Below are 20,507 nucleotides of genomic sequence, written 5' to 3'. Positions count from 1 at the left end.
ACTGAAAATTTTCCACCTCTGCCTGAAACTGTGGAATGTGCACTGGTGAGACAAGGGCTGTGGAAATATTCAAGGATGGAATAGGCTTCCAGATCTGAGCTGGTCAGATGCAAAACCACAGAGAGATTTTCATGAATTATGTAAAAATAATGAAGAAGATGGATGGGCTGACAGAAATTGAGAGACTTATTCACATTTGGTATTTAATACTTAATATAGATAAAATATCAAGAACAAAAAATTACAAGTAAGCATCTTGCACAGGTAAAAATGTACACTAAAATATTAGATTGCAAATGCTAAAAATCACACTCAGATCAGTTCCCCTACTACTTGCAAGAGTCTTTAATAACCTGTCTAAAATTTTGCAAGAACAGAATTTCCAAAATTAAAATGGAAAATATAATAATAAGAAAGGTATTTTGAGAAAATATTTTAAATCTAATCTATTTTGTAAGGAAAGCATTGCAGCTTCTTGCACAGGACACTTGTCTTTTGACATTTCCATGCCTCTATCCACTGTTCCTCTGCCATGTGACATTGGAAAGATGCTTCATACCTCCCTGCCGTTGTTTCCCTTGCTATCTTTCATTTGCTGTCTACTAGGGCTGTGAACTCTTCAGGGCATGAATTGTCTTTTACAATGTGCAGCATCTCATAAAAAAAGCCTCTGTCTTACTTGAGCCTGTAAATGCTACTGCAACACAAATGAAAAAATAACAATACCACACTTCTGTAGAGGTGAACTTAACCTGCCAAAGAGCTAAATTTTAAAGTGTACTTAAAAAAATAAAAAAGGAGAAATCCCACATGATACTTCATTCAAGGACTATTATATTGAGAAGAACAATTTGAGATAAATTGCTTTTCTTCTCAATCACTGTTTTACACTCCAAGTTATTTAGTAAATTGTAAATCTGAGGGTTGTTTTCTAGTTCTCATAACATTGCTGTTGCTAGTATTTGGTGTCTATTAAAAACTGACTGAAGTGATTTTTAAAAGATTTTGAATAAAGAATCCATTCAAGTAACATTGTTCTCACTTTCTCCAGTGTAAATCTTAATTTCAAGAGTCAATGGAAAGAGACACAGAGTGTGCGTGCATACCTTTTATATACACAGAGACAAAATACTTTCAAGTTTTTATTTCAAGGAGGATTAAGGAATTTGAGTGAACCTGTAGAATTGACTAAAGGGATTTCCAGCTAAATAAAGTAATCCATTTTGTTCAATCTGAAAGTATTTTTTTTCCTGGCTTTTTGGTATTTGAACTGAACAGAAAAACCCAACACTCACCCAGTGCCAATGATTTTATCATGTCATGCTATATCAATTGGAGAAACAAAGTCACTGAGAGATGGAGAATAACAGTAACAGCATAATGTGCATCTTAATGTGCGTGATCTTAGACTCCTTGTACACACATGTACTAGAAATAAATGTTAACTCCAGCTGCTCGTCATATTAACCAACAGCAACAGGTTCAGTTCTTACAACAGAGTGGTACTCTTGAGAAGTTTCTGGTTTTTTTCCACATAATATGAAAGAAAACAAGACATTTGTGAGAAAAAAATTTGCTGATAGAGCACAACAATGCAGATAGATTGTCAATCATGTAACACTGCCCTTGAGCAGAAAAAATTGTACAGTGTAATGAGAAACAAGATGTTAAAGTATATTACCCTTTTTAATATGGTCAAACAAAGCAGCATAGGATTGATGAAAACATGCAAATTTGGGTTGCCAAAAAGTGCAGGTGTGTACATTCTGTCTGTATTTTAGGGAGAAGCCTCCCACTTACCTTAAAAATGAGAAGAGTTCCTCCTTAGACCAAGCCACTAGTTAATTTTGGATAGCTATACTCTTTACATACATTTAAAAAATTTGCAAATTTCATGTATTGTCTGGAGATTTTTTAAACTATGTCAGTAAGACAGTACCTGTTATTTAGAGTAAGTATTCAGTTCATGGCTTTCTCCCTACAGAGCTCCCAAGTTCATCATAAAATTAAAGTTGAGGTTCTCCTGAGGTCTGATTTAAAACAGAATAACAATAAAGGCTTGAGCCACTGACAGAACTCATACATATTTCTTTAGGTACAAAAAGAGAAAATAAAACAGGGATTTTTTTTTCTCTAACAGAGTGGAAAGGAAACCAGGCATCTTTCCCATGCTAAACATTCACATTCTCATTACCAAGAGTAACAGCCAAAGTGGAGTAACACTCAGTAGCATTAGCGATAAGCCTCAGAATCACAGAACCATTTGCCTCTGACTTAATTTGTTTCTTCTGTAAGAATTAAATTGTATTTTCCTCACAGAAGAATGTATTTCTGAATTTCATTGCAGTCTGGTATTAATATTCAAATCTAACAATCCCTCTTGGGTAAAACAGAATGACTCCATTTATTTTACCACATGCAAACAAAATGGAGCCCTCAAGTGTATATTTTTAGTGGGAGAGGGGAAGGATGGCTAGCTACTTATAAATGAGACAAAGAATAATATTGTAATAGCGTTACAAAAAATAGCATTAATGTTTAAGACAAACATAAAATAAACATGTTAATGTACAGGCTCTGGTAAAATGATTTACCCCTTTGTTTTGCATCTTTACTCATCTGAATAGCTACATTTCAACTGTTAGAGTCCAGGCTACACATTCAGGTGCACTCCTGAATCATCCAAATCACTAATACCATGGCAGTAGTTCTCAACCTGTGAATCATGAGGCCACGGTGTGTGATGCACGGTGATCCAAAGACTACATGAGGCCCCCATAAGTCTGAACTGCTTACATTTCTCCTTCGTAAGCTGCCACATAATGCCACTGTTTCATCCTTGGCATGTAATTTGACGTACTCAATCTATTAATACAAACAACTGGACCTCCTGAGCTACTCAAGCCTCAGAAAAATAAATGGGGGGGGGGGGGAGGGGAATTATTTGCCTCACAGTGAACATATTCATGAAAACTTCACATTTGCACCATTTTTGCCAACCCTTCTGGAGTTTCTTCTATAATGTAAAATTGATTTGTTGCAACTTTCTGTACGTTATTTCCTGGATCTTACACAATAAAGGAAACATGGGACAGCTGAACATAGAGGCTGTGTTTAACGTGCGCTAAACCACCACACTGTCCTCATGATATCTCATTGAATATCTCTGCCATTTGATTTTCATAAATGGCGTTTCTTTGTAATATATATATAGAACAGAATCCAAGATTAAAACTGATCACTAATTACAGCTATTATCTCAAAAAATCAAGTCTCCAGCAGTGTCTCTCACTAGAAGCTAGCACATTCACAGCCTCATTGTCTGCACGTCGCTACTACATTAGCGACTGTTTTCTTGCTCTTATGAAGAGAGAAAAAGATGTCAAAAGTAACTACTATGCTATTTTAAACATAACTACTACACATTCAGAAGAGGAATTTGATACAGGGTATCAGGGCAAAGCCCAGTAAAAGGAAGAACCAATGAGTTCACCCAAGAATGCATAAGCACATAATAGCTCTGTGCCCCTCTAACAGGCAAGATCAAAACCCCAGTATTTTCAAGCTAAGCAAAGAAAACAGAAAATCTGTAAGAAAAAGGAACAACTCTGTCTCACAAAATAAAGTTGTTATAACAAATACTATCATCAAAACATAATTCAGGATGGATTGGACCTCATTTTCAGGACGTACGGCATCGAGCCAGGGAAAATCTGTCATTTAATGGTTGGCTGCCCACAGCATGCACAAGTGAATTATACCAATGCTTCAGTGCATTTGCTAAGTGCTTTCACTGAAAAATCTGCTGGAACACTTTTAATTCAAGAGCATGAATTACAGGTTTAATACAAGACCCACAGAACAACAGCAAAAAATGAAAGACTCCTGTGACATTATGCAGACAAACTGGCAGGTCTCTAGGGAATGGGCTGACTCTTGCAGTCCATAAACACCAAAGCCTTCAGATGTCACTGCTAGCTTTGGTTGTGAGGAAAAAGACCAACAGCCCTAATGAGTTACATTATGACTTTCAAGATGCAGATGCTAGACAGACTCATATGCATTATCAGCTTGTCCAGTGCCACCTCCAGAAATAAAATACAGCATAAACTAAGAGCAATTTCTCCCAAAGTAGGAGGATGAAAAAATGCCACCTTTGTCACTGCAAAACCTAATTTCTACTCAGACTCAGAAATGTTTGATGTATAGGATAACAGAAGGGAGTCTCAAACTGCACTGCTTCTAATGTGTTCAGCTCAATTCATTTATCAAATACAAGTTGCAGTCTGACATTAAGGCTGCTGCAATGATAAACCTGGAAGTAATTTAGGGACTGCCTCTCTGTTGAAACATAGGTATAACAGGAACCACTCAATAAATATTTTGCTGTAATCATAGTTTTCCACTGAAGTTTAAACTGAATCTTGGAGTATATTCAGTAATTCAATGGTTTAAAGAAAAACTATATATTCAAAAAAGTTATAGTACTCATTGTCTGAAAATAGAAAAATACTGTTAGAATTTGCAAGAGATTAGATATTTTTTAAAAAATAAAATTATTTTTAAAACATATCATTAAAAAAGGCAATACATTTTTCTGGATCTTTTTGTAAGATATACTACAACTTCATGCCTTCTAGGAGTAGCCATTGTACATTGCCATTATCCATCACAATTACTTTAATTGCTTGCCTTCTGAATGGACTGACAAATAATATCCTAATACAGAAAATTCAACAAAGAGCCGTACACTTTCAGAACAACCACTGCATTCCACTGTTATAAGCAAGTGTAGAACTAAGGCACTTACTTCTTACCTCTCCATGAATGCCACATTTTATGGTATCTTTGGGCCATACTACATCTTTCCCTATGGCAACATGAATTTGATTTTTGTTAAAAATGAAAAAGAATTGCCATTTTCAGGAGGCTAAATGATAACAGCAATACACAGCCTTGCTTTTCTAGCAAAAGGAGAGAGACAGTAGTCATTTCAAAAGCAGCAGTTTTTGTAATGCTGGAGGCATTGGGGCTGGAAGAGACCTCAGGAAGTCTCTAGTCCAATCTCATGCTCAAAGCAGGGTCAAAACTGAATTCTGACCAGGTTGCTCAAAAAGGGATTTTTTTTTAAGTAAAGAAAATGTTTAATCTACTTAAGTACCATAAATGTTGTTATATAATTGGTATAATTGATGATTTCAGAGAATCGCTACAAGGCAAAATTCAGGTTAATTTGGTGTATTCCCACACCAAGACATTTGGTCTAGGCTTAGCTTTAACTCTGAATTTCCATATTTACATGGTAAACATTTTTTATTCTCAAATTACTGTTTTCTGTTGTTTTTCTTTTTATATGAATCTTACAAACATTTACTAGTAAGGTTTGCATGTATTTATAGGCACACATACACAAAGTAAAAGCATAAAAATTGTAAATAATAACAAAATAAATCATAAAATTTTAGGCAGATGAGGAGGTGTTTCATGTTATAGTCAAAATATAAGCCAGATTTGTTCAGACTAAATTACTTTAGAGTCTCTATGTCAAATGTTTCCTACTGAACAGTCTAGCGCCAGCCAAAAGGAGCCATTAGGCACAATAAGTTAAGAGGAGCCTGAGACATCTCAGGATCTTCATGCCTACCGAACTGTGTAATGGTAAGAGCATTAAATAGGATATATGACAGTTTGTAAGGTACCTATTTAAATGAATAATGTAAGGATTTTTTCATGTTAAAGTAATTGCACTGTTCACTCAATCTGTTTTCGCAATTAAGCAACTGTAGAAATCTGAAGCTTATAACCACACTCAGAAGAACTGAACACTTGGGCAAATGAGAAGGGAGCAGAGCAATTGTGAAGTATCTTGGACTGACCTAAACTAAAATTCGTTAATCATTATTTCCATCTTGTTAAATAATAAAGGCCAAAAGACATTTTCAGAATGTTATTCTATCATTTGTTTTGAAAATTAATGTGTTTACAAGCTATTAGTGTATTTAAAGATCCATAATGTTAAGCTTTCAGTATAGCTGAAATGATGTAATTAAGTTTGCACTCAATTTTAATTTAAAAATTGCAGATTTATAACTTCTTTAATTGCTATCATTGTGCTGTTTAACTCATGAATTTGCTTAAGGTGCCACAGATAGTATGGACACAAGTACTGTATTATTTTACTTATCCTAGTTTTTATTTCATGGATGGAATATGTCTTACCGTGAATTTCTTGTTGCAGTTATTTAAAGTTGTTTTCCTTTGACATGAATACTGAGATACTTTGCTTGCAGTGCATGATGGCACTTCTGATTCAGGTGTATTCAAAGCAGGACACCGATCTGCTTGTTCCTAATAAGAATAAACAAAGGAGGATCACAGGGGAAAATGGGTAGCACATCTGCCAAATAGCTTAAAATAACAAAAATATATTCCTTGAGCCCAAAATGTGTATCTTTTAATGTGGTTAGAGAATAATAAAGCTCTTACCACCTTTCTAAGAAAAAAAAACATTTAACTTCACATTAGCTTCACTGACGTTAAAAGTTTACCTGGTGACTACGTGAATTTTTCATTTTGCATGGTAAATTCTTGCAGAGAGTTTTCAATGGCACTGTCATTTAAACATATCTCTACATAGTGAATACTACTGTTATTGAAGTAAAATTTTAAAACTACAAAAAGTAATAAGGTTGGAAGAACAGAACTTTTCTTTCCAGAAATCACTAGATGATTCAATATAAAATCAGGGAAGTTACATCAGAAAAAAAAGATGCTCAAATAATTGACTTCTTTTGGTCCGTGTCTAGATTCAGTGGTTGACATTTATATGACTTTAAAAACCACACTCTCTTCTTGTAGCCAAAACAAAACTTTTTGGTTTGGATTGTATTTATCCAGCTAAATGTTCTATTTTGGGATCATTATTTTAAAAAGGAAATATTTACAAGCAGCCATAGAATAATCATCTCCATACTTTCATCCAACAGCCAGTGCTTGCCTTATGATGACTAAATATATAAATATATATGAGTATCCTGATCAGTGAGCAGCTGGAAAAGACAACCTGGCAGCATCTTTTCTGCTGCTTTATATTCCCAGCCCTTTAATTCCTTTGCTTTCAGTGGAAGTGCCCAAATCTAAAATATTTTGGAAACACTCAAAGTGTTCTCAGGGTTTCTGTGAATTTTTTGCTATTTGTCATTTTGTCTAAAAAACATTGACAGATCTGTCAAAAACGTATTGCATTCCACCATCCAAAAACCACAGAGAAACGTTTCAACAAGAAATATATATATATATATATATATATATATGTATATATATATCACACAGATACACTGAGAAAATGTTCACCCCAACAATGGAGTGATAACCCCTTTCTCCCCTTTATCAAAAAGAAATGCAGGCATAAAGATAACATCTGTGCTAGGCAAACCTATAAATACGTGTATGTGCTCCCTACACACACAACATATAATTTCACGCTAAATTGCCTTTGTATCTGATTCAGAGCAGTTAAATAATAGTATTCACACACACAAGGCATTTGCTTGCATAGCTGAAGGAACGGTGAATTATATGGCAGTTTTCATGGTATATGGTGAAAGGAAGGAAGTTATTTTATGTGTAAAATCACTCTTGGGAATAACCAAAATGGCTTTCAGTCAGGATCAACAGCACTACTCATCCACTCTTGCATGCTCTCATGAATTATACTTTGCAATTGATTTTAAATCATATAAACTATGATTGATTGCAGCTAATATGTTGCTTGAAATGATAGTGCCAGCTGAAAAGACTGAACAAAAAGCATGTTACTGAATAGAATATATAATAAGCTGCTATCTTCATTAGGACATAGACATGTTATCTAAGAACAAGAGCCCTTATGTATCATTACCTGGCATTGCAGACTGAAAAATAAATGCAGAAACTATGTATTTGTATATGTATATTTGTATATGGCACATAAACATCCTCCTGTTCCTGCCTTAGCCAAGTTATTTGAGCATTTTTCTTAATCAGCGATGGTTATACTTTTAATTAGCAGGAGTTGATTATATACAAAACAAAAGAAACTTGGGCTGGAAATCAACAGCAAAGATGTCTAGCAAACTGCAATTACTATAGTGTGATTTTCTGGGAATATTATGGTGCCTGCTTGAGAACTACGGAGATAACCTCCTATCAGCAAGACAAGATTACATTGCTTTTTGTTGGGAAGAACAGACGGGAGAACACCATTTGTACAGATCATGGAACAATCCTAAAATGTAGTCAAGTGGAAATTACAGTGTAGTACAAGGAATCCTGGAAACTCACACTACCTCAAAATAATTTGTAGTACTGGGAGGGAACAACTACCAATATGAAAAAAAAAAAAAAAGTAAGCATTAAAAATCATTTTTTGCAAATGGATTTTTACATTAAAGTCAAATTATGGTTAACTATACAGGGCCAGTCACTGAAAAATATCCAAACACGGGCAATTTACTTGCTAGAGCTAGTCAGCATTTGCACCTCACATCCAGCCTGCATAAACAGTGGATGTCACTGATATTCCTTCACTGTGACATTTTCCGTATGGCAGAAGCAGAAGAACAAGTCTGTACCACTAGCATTAGTTTTCACAGGCTCAGGTACAAAATTAAACTTGTAGGGGATTCCTTTGTTCTTTGTCCAATCTTTTTTTTTTCCTTTTTTTTTTTTTTAATACACAAAGTATAATGGCATAAAGAAATAACAAAGAAGGAGTGAAAATGTAGCAGCAGTGAATGAGGTGTGCAGATACTACAGGCTGTGTCAGGCCACATAATTCAACAGCCAGCAGCTTTGATCCAGACAGCATTGATCAAATAATAGTCTGCTGATATCCAGCATTTTATGAAGAGAAGGCAGCTAGTTTATAAGTCACATTTTATTTTCTGAGAAACTCTGACTTGTCAGTATGAAAGATTTCTTCCATTAGTTAGAGCCTCCTCTCTTTCACAAGGCAACAGAGTGAGACACTCAGGAAAATGTTAAATGTGAGTTGCCTGTCACATGATATGGTAGGGAGCCAAAAAATGTGGTACTTCCTTTTCCCAATGTGGAGGGAGATCCTTTGTTTAAGGAAATAAATCTGCTTGCCTTTCAAGAGAAAGGAAGGGAAGGGAATAAAATAACTAACAACTTTTAGGTCCTGACTGAGGAAGAGGCAGAAGAGACAGTCACAGTACAGTTCATGAAGATACTGAGGATGCCAATGCACTGGTTCTTTTCTTTTTTCCCCTCTACCTCTGTCTTTTCCATAACCCAGGGAACAGAACTACTTTCTAGCCTGGGGATGTCTTCACATACTTTTTGTTGTTCCTGTGATGCTACTGTCCAGAAAACCCATTTGCTTGTGGAAGGGAAGTTCTCTCTTTGCTTAAAGATATCAGTGGGACAAAGGCGTTCCTCAAGCTGGGAAATATTTTGATTTCCATTTAAAGCAGGTATTCTGCTACAACACTTCCATAGCCTATGGAATAAAATGATGGCTTATGATTATAAAAGTCAACTGTTACTTGAATGAATTACGAAGAATTCAGACTAGCCTAGATGTGGTCACCCAGCCTTTATACTGTATAAATCATTTTAGAATCAGAGCATCTCTCCAATCATTCACAATCAGAGAAAGATGTCCTTTAATGACAATTATAATTAATGTTAGCTAATGGTCTGTAACTCTGGCTTTATTCCTCGTTTTGCATGGAGAAGGACATTTCTTTTCTGCAATGCATTAAAACAAATGTCCTGAAGGAAGAACACCTACCAAATAGGCTACTACAAGACCCAAAAGATGAAATTATGTGGCTATTGATATTAATGGGAATTTTACCATGAACTTACATTCAATGAGATTTCACCCAAAACATTCAACCACTGTAATCCATTTCTTTTTCCTCAAAATGAGCTAAACGTTTGTTAATTCATTTTCATTTCACATTGTACAAGACTGACATAATGGATCAAATTTGTCTTAGGTGAAACTCCAATTAAATGACATATGTACAAGTTTAGTCTAGTACTTAAAAAGAATATTAACCTTATCTTCAATCCTTCTTATTTGTTCAGTAAGAAAAAAAAAAAAAAAAGAAAAAAAATCAGTGACACTGCAATATTAAAATTATTTTTATTATCTAAAATTCTAGAATTCTTTTCTCTTCCTTGCTTGATTGCTCTACAAAAGTGTTTATAATTTGAGAGCCACTATATAATTAAGACTGGTCTCAACTATAAGCTTTAAAGTGAATGCTACAGCTGTCACTGGCTTGCTAATTACACTCTACATTTATAAGCACAAAATCTTTGTTTCTATAAAAATAGGAACAGCCAGTCTCAAAGTATAATCATGATCTCCTGACAGTGCTGCTACTTTTTTTCAGAGGTTCCTGCTCTAATAGTATTCCAAAAGGAATTTTATATATAAAAGAATATTGAGGCCTTCTCATTGATTGACAATAATGATAATAATAATAATAAGCTTCAGCACAGTTGGAGACATTCTGGAGAAAGATGAAGGCATTTCTTGCACTGAAAAGGGAAAAAGATATTTCCTATGATACCTGAATCCATAGGTTTTCAAAGACTGCTAAAATTAAGAATGTGCATAAAAAGTATTTTGGATTAATTTTTAATCCTGATGTAAAACTCTCAGCAAAGTTCACAAGATGTTGTTCATATTTAGAGACTTTTTTTGCATTCCCAATATTTATATTTTCATAAATATAGTTTTTTTCTGTGAGATTACACAGTGCAGTATTTACAAAGTTAGGTTTTTTTTCCTGCTTTGCATTAATTTCTTTAGTATATTCTTCCTTCAGCAGATTCACTGGAAATATTACAAATATACTGCAAAAGTACTTCATTGGAAGGACTGCAAATATAAACATATTCTGTTACGGAATTATGCCGCATCTGATGGCGACAGCTCCATCTGGTGTATTAATATTTTTATTTTTATTTTTTGGAAGTGTTATTAAACAGTAATTCTTATAAGTAAAGTCCTGTGGAACAGCCTCTGGCAATGAAATATGACTGAAAAATGAATCAGAAGCTACATGCTTTATTGGTAAAGGGTGATATTTTTAAATCATTCTTCTTATTTTAAAAATCAGAAGAAGAAAACAGTGAGATATTGTTGCTTAATATTCAGGCATCCTATGCCTAACAAGAGATTACATACTGCACCTTTTGTGGTGCCAGTATTCACAGTTATCATTTTGAAGCAGGGTCATTGTTCACACGGAGCCTAATCCAGGCCCTCTGAAATCAGCAGGAAACCTTCACTTCAGAGAAGCATTAGATCAGACTTCTAACTCTCCTGATGCATGAATTAATTTCTTCACCAGTCCATGTCCAATCCATCGGCAGCATGAGGCTCACATGATTGGAAGACAAGGGAAGGTGTTAATCCTGGCACAGCGCAGGATCTATTTCATGGCCCAGTGGCATGTGCTAATGTCGCACTGTGCACAGCACTTGTGGGCATCACTGGGTACAGTTGTTATTTACAGTCTGTACTGGGGGTATTGCATATCACCGTTTCACACTATGCCACAGTTTGAGAAATAAGAACATAATTGTGTCAGATATAGTTCTCAGGAAAGTGTCGTCATCCTTTGCTTCAAGGTCAAACACTGTTCGCCGAATAATCAGCCTGCGATTTGCAATAACCTCCAACTTGCTGCTCCCATTGAGAGATAATGAAATATAATGATACCTTTATTTCTTATCACAGTTTTACTCTGTGGTGCCAACTTTGTAAATGTATGTCCACAAACTGCAGCAGCCTTGATTTCACAGTTCCCTCAAGGGCTAGCAGTTACCTGATCATTTCTGAACAGCAAAGGTTTTAACATTTTTGTATTATTTTGAAGATGCAAAATATTCTATCAGGAGCCCATTAAAACGCATTCAACTCAGTGGGACATGTACCATGACTCTGATGTATTTGTGGAAACACCAAAGTACCACAACAAAAGCATGCAATTTATTGATGGATGTTTCCACTTTAATAGCACCCTTGTTAGAATAATTATGATTATTATTTCAGTTTGTAACATGTGAGAGCACAGTAACTCAGCATTACCAGAAACTGATATTTGGCTGTTAGAAAAGGTATGGAAGATCTTCCTCTTAATTTATTAAAACTGCGAATTACTTATATAACTGTAGAAAAAATGTATTTAAATACTGAAATTGAACCACAATATGATTATGTATGTATATAGGTTAAAAAAAATAATAATTAAATCACAGTCATTCATTTTGAATGGCACTACATTCACACTGAACGATCTGTCTTACCATGAGGCGATACTTCATTTCTGAATCAACCGGTCTTCCCGCTTCCATGCAGGCTGTGAGCCATGAAATATCCAGTAATTCAAACCTGGAGCTATCACCTACAGCCTGTCCTCTCAGCCAGTCCAGCACTTCTGGGTAAGAGTTGTTCTCAGCCACAATGTGAGTGACAGAATCACTATCAAGAAATACAGAAAAAGATGTTTTCTTTTCTTTCTAAACCCAACCGTACACAGCTATGGAACTGCTATTTTCGTATTTACCTCCCACACACTACCTGAAAATTGCTGTATATATTATATGTTAGGATGTGGGAAGAGGATGCTTTTTCATATCACAATATGTCTATACCAGTCACTGAATCTGCTTTGAGGAAAAACTTTAGCCTGACAACTCCTGTAAGTTCAGCATTTTCTTTCTTTTGGCACCATTTGACTGCTGTAAGACACTATCTTATTACAAATCTTTTTGCAACTGAAAATATTTGGCTTGCACAAGCAATATTATAATGAAAAGGCTGCTTTACAATACCTGACAACCTGCCTCCCAAGATTCCCAATCAATGAAGAAAAGCTTTACAGTATTCAAAATTCAGTTAAAAATCATTCTTTAAAGCTTTGCAGCTAGTAATATTTTTTGGAAATTGAATTTTTCACTACTTACATTAAGCTCTTTACATTTGACTGTCAAAGGTTCATGAGCTAAACCTTACAAATTATGCACTGCATCTAAAGAGCACTTGTTTGCTACTAAGATGCCAGTCTCTTACAAGACTGATATCTTGGTTTAGTTAGTGTAAAAATTTTCAGTGAGTTATTGATCAATGAATTATATAGCGGTTATGTGTACATTGCTTATAAATATGGTAGCAAGAAGTTTTCATACTAAATGTAGTTTGCTTTATTAGAATATCTTTGGAAAGAATCCCATGACAGTTCATGATGAAAAAGACACAGTTCAGCACCTTCTACTAAGAAAGAATGGACAGGGGCAAAGTTTATATTTCAAGAAAAAAACTACATAGTTGGAGTGATCTGTAAATTTCTACCTGGCCTAATGATGTTCCTCAGTAAGTTTAAAAGACTACTAATAACTTGGTAGGAAAATTTAAGAGTGCACTTCCAAGTGTTCCCCTCCACAAACACCCCAGGAGGGTGAAGTCACCCAAAAAAACAACAGATAAAGGAGGAAACTTCATTTTCATGAAATTGTAGGACTTCAGTATCTCTGAAATCTATGTGAAAATTAATTGAAATCAGTCAACAGATTCCTAAACTTCTTGGTGGTACACATAGGCAGTGTCATTATTTGACCTTGTTTACATAGAAATAAGCCGAAACTTTCACCATGAATTGTCCTGAGAGCAACAGCCTCCATTTACAAGCCTCCATATCCTCCTGCTAGCCCATGCTGGTGACAACTTTGTGCATGTACAGTAAATTTCAAAGCGACCTTAAGCCTGGTCCTGATGGACTTCACAGAGTGCTTTGCAGCCTTTCCATAAAACCTGGAGAAGTTAAGCCATCAACCATTCCAAGACAAGGCACCACTGAAGAGATGGCTGGTTTCTATGGACTTTAAAATAATCTGTGTTAACTGTTAAAGACAGACTGGCTGCACAACCTTTCAAAGCAAAATACTTCCTAGGAAACCAACAAAACCTCTTGGCCCGGTGACCCCAATTCACACTAATAAACACTGACTTTATTAAATCTCCCAGCCACAAAGACAAATACTGAGGAGTCTTACCATAGAAAACTTATCATCTAATTCTCCAATGCATTAATTGTACTATATTTTGGACAGATACATAATGCATAGAATACGCTATGCTTTAAAAATACAAATATACAAATGATGACATAGCATACAGCAATATTTTTCTCTTCATACTGTGCAACTTGAGGAACAGAGTCCATTGAAAAAAATGCCTAATGTATTTTAATTTTAAAGATAGCAAATCTAGGTTAGGTGACACTATGAAATATTATTGTTTTTATTACTATTTAATCTTACTAAGTTCTACTTTAATTAAACTGTCACATCCTCACTTGAGTAAAACAAAATCAGTTAGAGACATAGAACTTCTGCTTCCTGTGGTTTATTTCACTTTATATAAAATATTCATATGTAATGTATTTGCACCAAGCTGTAGATCTGGGAACTTTGCCATCACTACACTTGCAGCAGCTGTTTAGTTGCTGTGCACCAGTTTCCTCTGTTACCTGTACAGCTGTGCTGTCTTCTTGGCACAGAATGCAACGAATTTAGCATTTTCTCTGGCATTTAAAAAAATAATAATCAAGAGTTATATAGTTCTCTTTTATCCAGCAGAAGCTAAGCTGAAATTAAACAGCACCTCAGTTGTATACAACTTGCAGAAAGTCTGAAACATTGGCAATAAATACCTCTGTGTCAAAAGCAGCCCAGATAAAACCCTTTAATCAGTCCTCAATGGATTGTTAATGTAGGATTTAGAAGAGCCCAGTTCATTTTTTTTTCCTGAAAATTCCATTAGTTTTGTATCAGACACTAATTGTCTACTTCTGTTCAATAGCTGCTTAAATCTTGCTTTACAAATTATTTCTTCCTTCTTTCTTCCTCGGTCTTTCAAAGTTGATGAGATAGAAAATCTGTGGAAATAAGCTTTTAAAGGAAAGATCCAGTTGCATGCTACGTGCAAACAGATACAGAGAAATGATCAATACTTGGTTTTCTTCCAACTTCTCAGAAAACCTACATAATGATGTAGGTTTCAGAAAACTGCATAATAACTAATGCTCATGAAAAATAATATTTGGAGAAAGGCTTCTTTCAGAATGAATAGACTTATCAAAAGACCATCATACTATAAGTCTGCAACTGGAGTATATCTTCACCCTGAAATGCAACATCTGCAATATTTCATTCCTAGGCCTTTCCTCAGTGCTCTGCCAGATTGTACCAAAGTGTGAGCCAGTAATTCTTAACCTCACAGCAGTGTATTACTCAGAAAAAGATTAGATATTAGAATACCAGGGATGATGTGGAGAAATGCCACCTCAACACACCACACTTTTCATGCTGATATATTTTTATTTTTTATTTTTCATTTCAGGTAGTGGCCATTAAATTTAAAATAAACATAACTTGACATCAAGACAGAAATAAACAATGACCAGTTTAGATCAGCTAGAGACTTGACTCATTTTTTCCTGCAAAATTATACAAATGCACAGAAACAGTTCCCATGAAAGACATTCACAAGCTCAGAGCTTACATTTCTTATTTTCCATGTGAGCAGCAGCACACTGAGAAGTGCAAACATATTAAAATTGACAGACCTGAGATAAATTGGAACCATAGATTTTAGAGGTAAAAAGTAAGAGTTTTTGCTAGTCTTTGTGTTCTGCCTGCTCTCTGCCCAGAAGGTAACGGAAATGAACTGTGCTTTAGCAATACAGAGTGAAATCCTGAAGCATTGTTATACTGGGAAGAGCAAAGTATATCCACAAAATACATAGGCAAAAACTTCAACTGCAGTCACTTGTATAACTGCATTTATTAAATTAGAATGTTTGCAGCACCATTCCTGCATGTTATTTCTACATATATAAACATTTTCCTACCTTAGTTCACTTTCTACTCTGAAACCTTTGCTTCTTGCCAGCTCCATCAGAAATGTCCTTCTGGTCATCCCCATCTTCCTCTGCATAATAAAAATTACAAAGTTATTGAACTTTACTTCATAACTGCCGGAAAATTTGGGGGAATGCATCCCTTTCTGCCTCTTCCTCTGGGAAGCTGGAGTTCTGATCCTATCCATGATGCAAGGTAGAAGTGTTTTCACTTGAAAGAAAGGGAGCTAACACACTTTCTGCCAGCAGCTGTACTTCATGTCACCACCCATTGAAGTCATTTTCCTCTGTTACCCCTCTGAAATCAAAACCAGATGCTACCTGAGCAGAAAACATTACTTCTTTTCTACCACCTAGGACTCCTTGCACAGAACTATTCCAAAGAGGTGCAAATATGGTTTGATTTCTTAAAACAGCCATTATCTGTAAAGACTTTACCCAAACAATATTGATTACGGGAAAATCAGCTCAAAATAACAAGCAAGATCTTCAACTGGTTTAATTGCACAGTCTGTTTCTGCTTACTTTTTTTTTTTCCAAAACCTCACTTTTCCAAATTGTAGGGCACATTGATTTTCAGTAGCTTGATAAACGAATAAATAAATTCTTCCTATCATTACCTAGGAGCAAAGAATACATCTTAATAACAGTATACAAATGTTTTAGAATCGTCTGTATGCTTGTTATGCCTGTGTGATTAATTATTTGATTAAAAAGGGGATAGATTTTTAGGACAGCTAACAAAAAATAAGCTTTTGAAATTGAATTTACAATTAAATAAATCCATTGTTGTTTTGAGAATAAGGCAATGAAAGACAGAGAAATTGTTAGAGATGTCTTTAATTATAACTTTGGCATATGTTGCCATCATTGCTTTCTACTACCAGTCCTTGAATACATTCCTGTCTGTGGCATGTACATTAGAGAATATTTCTGCTTTTAAGCATCCAGTGACCTCCAAAATACAGAGGAGATTATGGAAGCTATATCCCATCCTGTCCTAGAGCATGGCATAATAGTCATCAGAGGACTTCACTAAAATTTATTACAGATATATTTCATTATGTTGGGCCTATTTAGATATGGCCCTGAAATTCCATCAGTGCAAAGTGAATGCAAACAACCAAGTTTACTGTATGTGCATCTATTTCAGCACAAAAACTATTTCAGTGGTAAATAGCCCCATTTCTATGTCAAGTTGGATTTTTATTTTTGTTGTAGCAGAGAATTTGGATTTTGCCAGTCCTTCAGAATGTGTCATAAATGTTATAACTTGCAATTCTCATTGCACATGTTCAGGAGAGGAAGCAAGGTGGAAAATCCTGCCTAAGTCAGATCTATCAATTTTATTTTCAGTCATTTTACCATGGATGGATATAAATTCTGAGTTATGGAAAAATGACTCAAAACCTGTTTCCTGCAATTATGGCCATAAGTTTAAGATTAAATTATAAAAAGTATTATTGACATTTTCCCAGCCCTATAGCTCATGCTACTTGAACTGTATTATCACAGATATAAAGAAACAGTTTTCATCAGAATAGAAACTAACCATCAAAAATTAATATAGAGCTCTCAGCTCTGGGGTCTTCCTGAGGCCGTGAAAAAAAATATATACATAGTTCTGTACATAGACTAGACTCCATTCATTTCTTCCATTGCCTAAAGATAATCCAGAAGCCAAAATATCTATTCCTCTTTCTGATTCATAACATTAAAATTGTCAAAATAGATCACTTCAAGGTTATTTTAAATTATGTGAGATATTTTCATAGGAACTGGAAAATGGACAGGCAGACCTTAAGAGGCTTAAGCGAAAGAATAGCAACAAAGAAAAAAAAATGAGTAGAGATGGGTCTGGCATTAAGGCTGAGCAATCTGTTGTGGTTGCTCCGTGTCTATTTTCTATAATACTAATCAACCATTGAACAGTAGATGTATCACTTTTTACAGCCTTCCTAGGCTTGGTAAAATGCTTTACTTTATCTCAAGCCCTAAAAGGAATAATGTATTTGAGAACAGATTCTTTACATATGTAAAACAAAGGCTTATTTTATGTTATAATTAATTCGGTGCTCTCAAATATGCAAATATAATTTCCCTCAGTGTAGTATGAAGATGCTCAGTGCCAGTAAAACCCTTCTGGCATGAAAAACGTAAGATATTATTCCTTTGTGTTGCTCTAATAACTCCTGAGCTAGATTTTTGAGGGTATTTAGGAGCCAAAAACATGCAGAGGCCTAGTGGGATTTTCAGAATCAAAGTCAGTTAGGCATCCAACTCCTTTGGAAATCAATTTCTGGCTTTCAACCCAATGCAAAAAGATTTTCTTTGTCAGATAAATACAGCATAGTGTCATGGAAATGTCTCTGCCAACGATGCAATTTTATTAAAAATACATTCTAAAATTAACAAGATCTCAAAATCCCAGCTGAACGAACAATCTGCTCTCCTACAACATCACACTATAATATTTTTGACAGTAACACAGAAAGTAGAATATGCTTTAGGAAAAAAAGCAAATACAGTGGAGGAAAAGTGTGTCTGTCATTTATGATGAAGGAAAGCAACCCATTACCTGAATCATGGCACCACCTCACCTTCACTATGCATGACCAGCAGCCTAAAACCATGGAAACTTTTTCCAACTCAGTGCAGTTCCTCCAGTGTACAGACTCCTGGAGAAGTCAGGGTGGTTCACTTCCCTGGAGGGAAATCTTTACTCTGTTCTCATGTTGTTATTGTGGATCGATGTTGTGGACCATCAAAGGCATGGATTAAGAATGGGATGTTTGTAAGTGATCACCACTTGTGGTGCCTCTGCCAATGACAGCCAGCCAAGCAGTCCACAGGCAGTGCTTGGTGGAAACCTGGGCCTGACCCTGCAGCACTGATCCAGCCCCAAAGGGGTTCCTCAGGGGGAAACACAGTGGGAACACGTGGTTTCTGGAAAGCACAGTTCAGCTCCTCTGAATGTCAGTACCCACACATGCTTTCACTGCACCTTCTGGATTATTGTCAGATAGCCTTAGTGCCCTGCTTTTATATGAATGGTGTTGTAAATATTTTATAAAATGTTACTTTCCCATTTTTTATAGCTTTCCTGTGAAGAGTCAAAAGTGGTGACAGGTGCTTTTAATCAGGTACTGCAGTATACTAACCTTTGAGAAAGCATCTCTTAAGCACCAATAAAATCAATAAAAACTAGAGAAGTAATTGCATACCTTTTTGGGTTTTGATTTAACCTTGGCTTAACAGTGTTTGACACAGTATTGTTTCACAAAAAATATTTTTTCTTAGCTTTTTTTTGTTTTAAAATATTTGACACTTCAATTTCATTTCTCAATGAACTATTTTATAGAAAATTAAAAATTCTGTTTTTCTTGTTGTTGGTTGTTGGTTTTTTTTCCTCTCTCTCTCTAGATATTGCTGTCTGCTTTTGCTTGAGCTCTGGCCTTTTCAACTGCTAAGCAGGCCACTCACTGTTGATACCTGTTCTTCCAGTCTCTCAGTGCTTACAAATGGCATGGCTGGTGTTTCTCCTCTTTTTTGGTAAAAACTTGCCAGAATCCAATAATATTTTAAAATGAACTTTCTACATAGAACTTTTGCACCACTTACATTTACCCAATGGACAGACGCAAGGATATACTTATAGCAAAATATGAAATGTTTAAGAACCTTTTTTTAGGGAAGGGGTGGGGGGAAGGAAGATTAGCTTCTAGAAACAAGTACAGACTTCGTTTTAATTCAGTCTTCTGCTTCACTTGTTACCAGGGTACTATATGGACTCATGAATGCTTCAAGCTTCTACCCTTAATCCCACATTATGTGGAAAGTTTATGTTCGGGTTAGTAGGTAATCAACAAGTTGTAACAATATCTTAAAATTCCATCCAAAAAAAAAAAAAAAAAAAGGGTCGGTATCTGGGAATCTATTTCTTTAGTCGTCCCCCCCCCCCCTTTTTTTTTCCCTCCTTCATTTACTAATATATAAATTCTTTCACAAGGTGCATGGGAAACAAATCTGGCTAGCCTACAACATAAAGAAATAATATCATGCTGTCACATTTGATTCCAGCATTTTGAATAAATGTACAATTATTAAAGATAAGGAAATATTGAAAAGTATATTCTGGAAATGTTCAGATACATTTAAGAAATCAATTCTCTTTTATTCCTTTTGGTGTTTATGTTCTTTGAATTACTCACTAGAATATTTTCAGGGAGGAACTTTGAAATATATGTGCTTGAGCTATTCACATCAGAAATGATAAACTCCATAAAACACCCAGGTGACCAAGAATTTTGATAAACTGATGAATTGATAGTATACTTTGAACGTACTTACTTGGCTGTATCATTGTATTTGGCATGTAAGATAGAGAGGACATGAAATCTTGTAGTTGCTGTTATCAGATGTACATTTTTGATGTACGTGATCAGAATAGCTGCTTATTATCTCTTTTTTTCCAAAATGGAGATGAAAACCTGAATAAGAAAAATGAATTTAATGACATATCTTAGAAACTGACCATGTAGAAATCATACAATGAGCTGA

At 35.2% G+C, this 20,507-nt stretch overlaps 1 protein-coding gene across 1 annotated transcript in view; it reads right to left on the bottom strand.

Moving 5' to 3' along the window:
- Window positions 1-16,135, bottom strand: part of DNTT (DNA nucleotidylexotransferase) — an 89,839-nt gene extending 73,704 nt beyond the window's left edge. Inside the window, 3 exon segments of the mRNA XM_040563527.1 lie at window positions 6,220-6,348; window positions 12,334-12,508; window positions 15,939-16,135. Of these exon segments, the coding sequence (XP_040419461.1) occupies window positions 6,220-6,348; window positions 12,334-12,508; window positions 15,939-16,135 (501 nt within the window).
- Between the last annotated feature and the right edge of the window lie 4,372 nt (window positions 16,136-20,507).

This window comes from Cygnus olor, chromosome 7 (genome assembly GCF_009769625.2).
Source record: "Cygnus olor isolate bCygOlo1 chromosome 7, bCygOlo1.pri.v2, whole genome shotgun sequence".
NCBI classification, from domain to species: domain Eukaryota; kingdom Metazoa; phylum Chordata; class Aves; order Anseriformes; family Anatidae; genus Cygnus; species Cygnus olor.
Note: the sequence above shows the minus strand (reverse complement) of the source record. Positions and strands in the feature narration are given on the sequence as shown.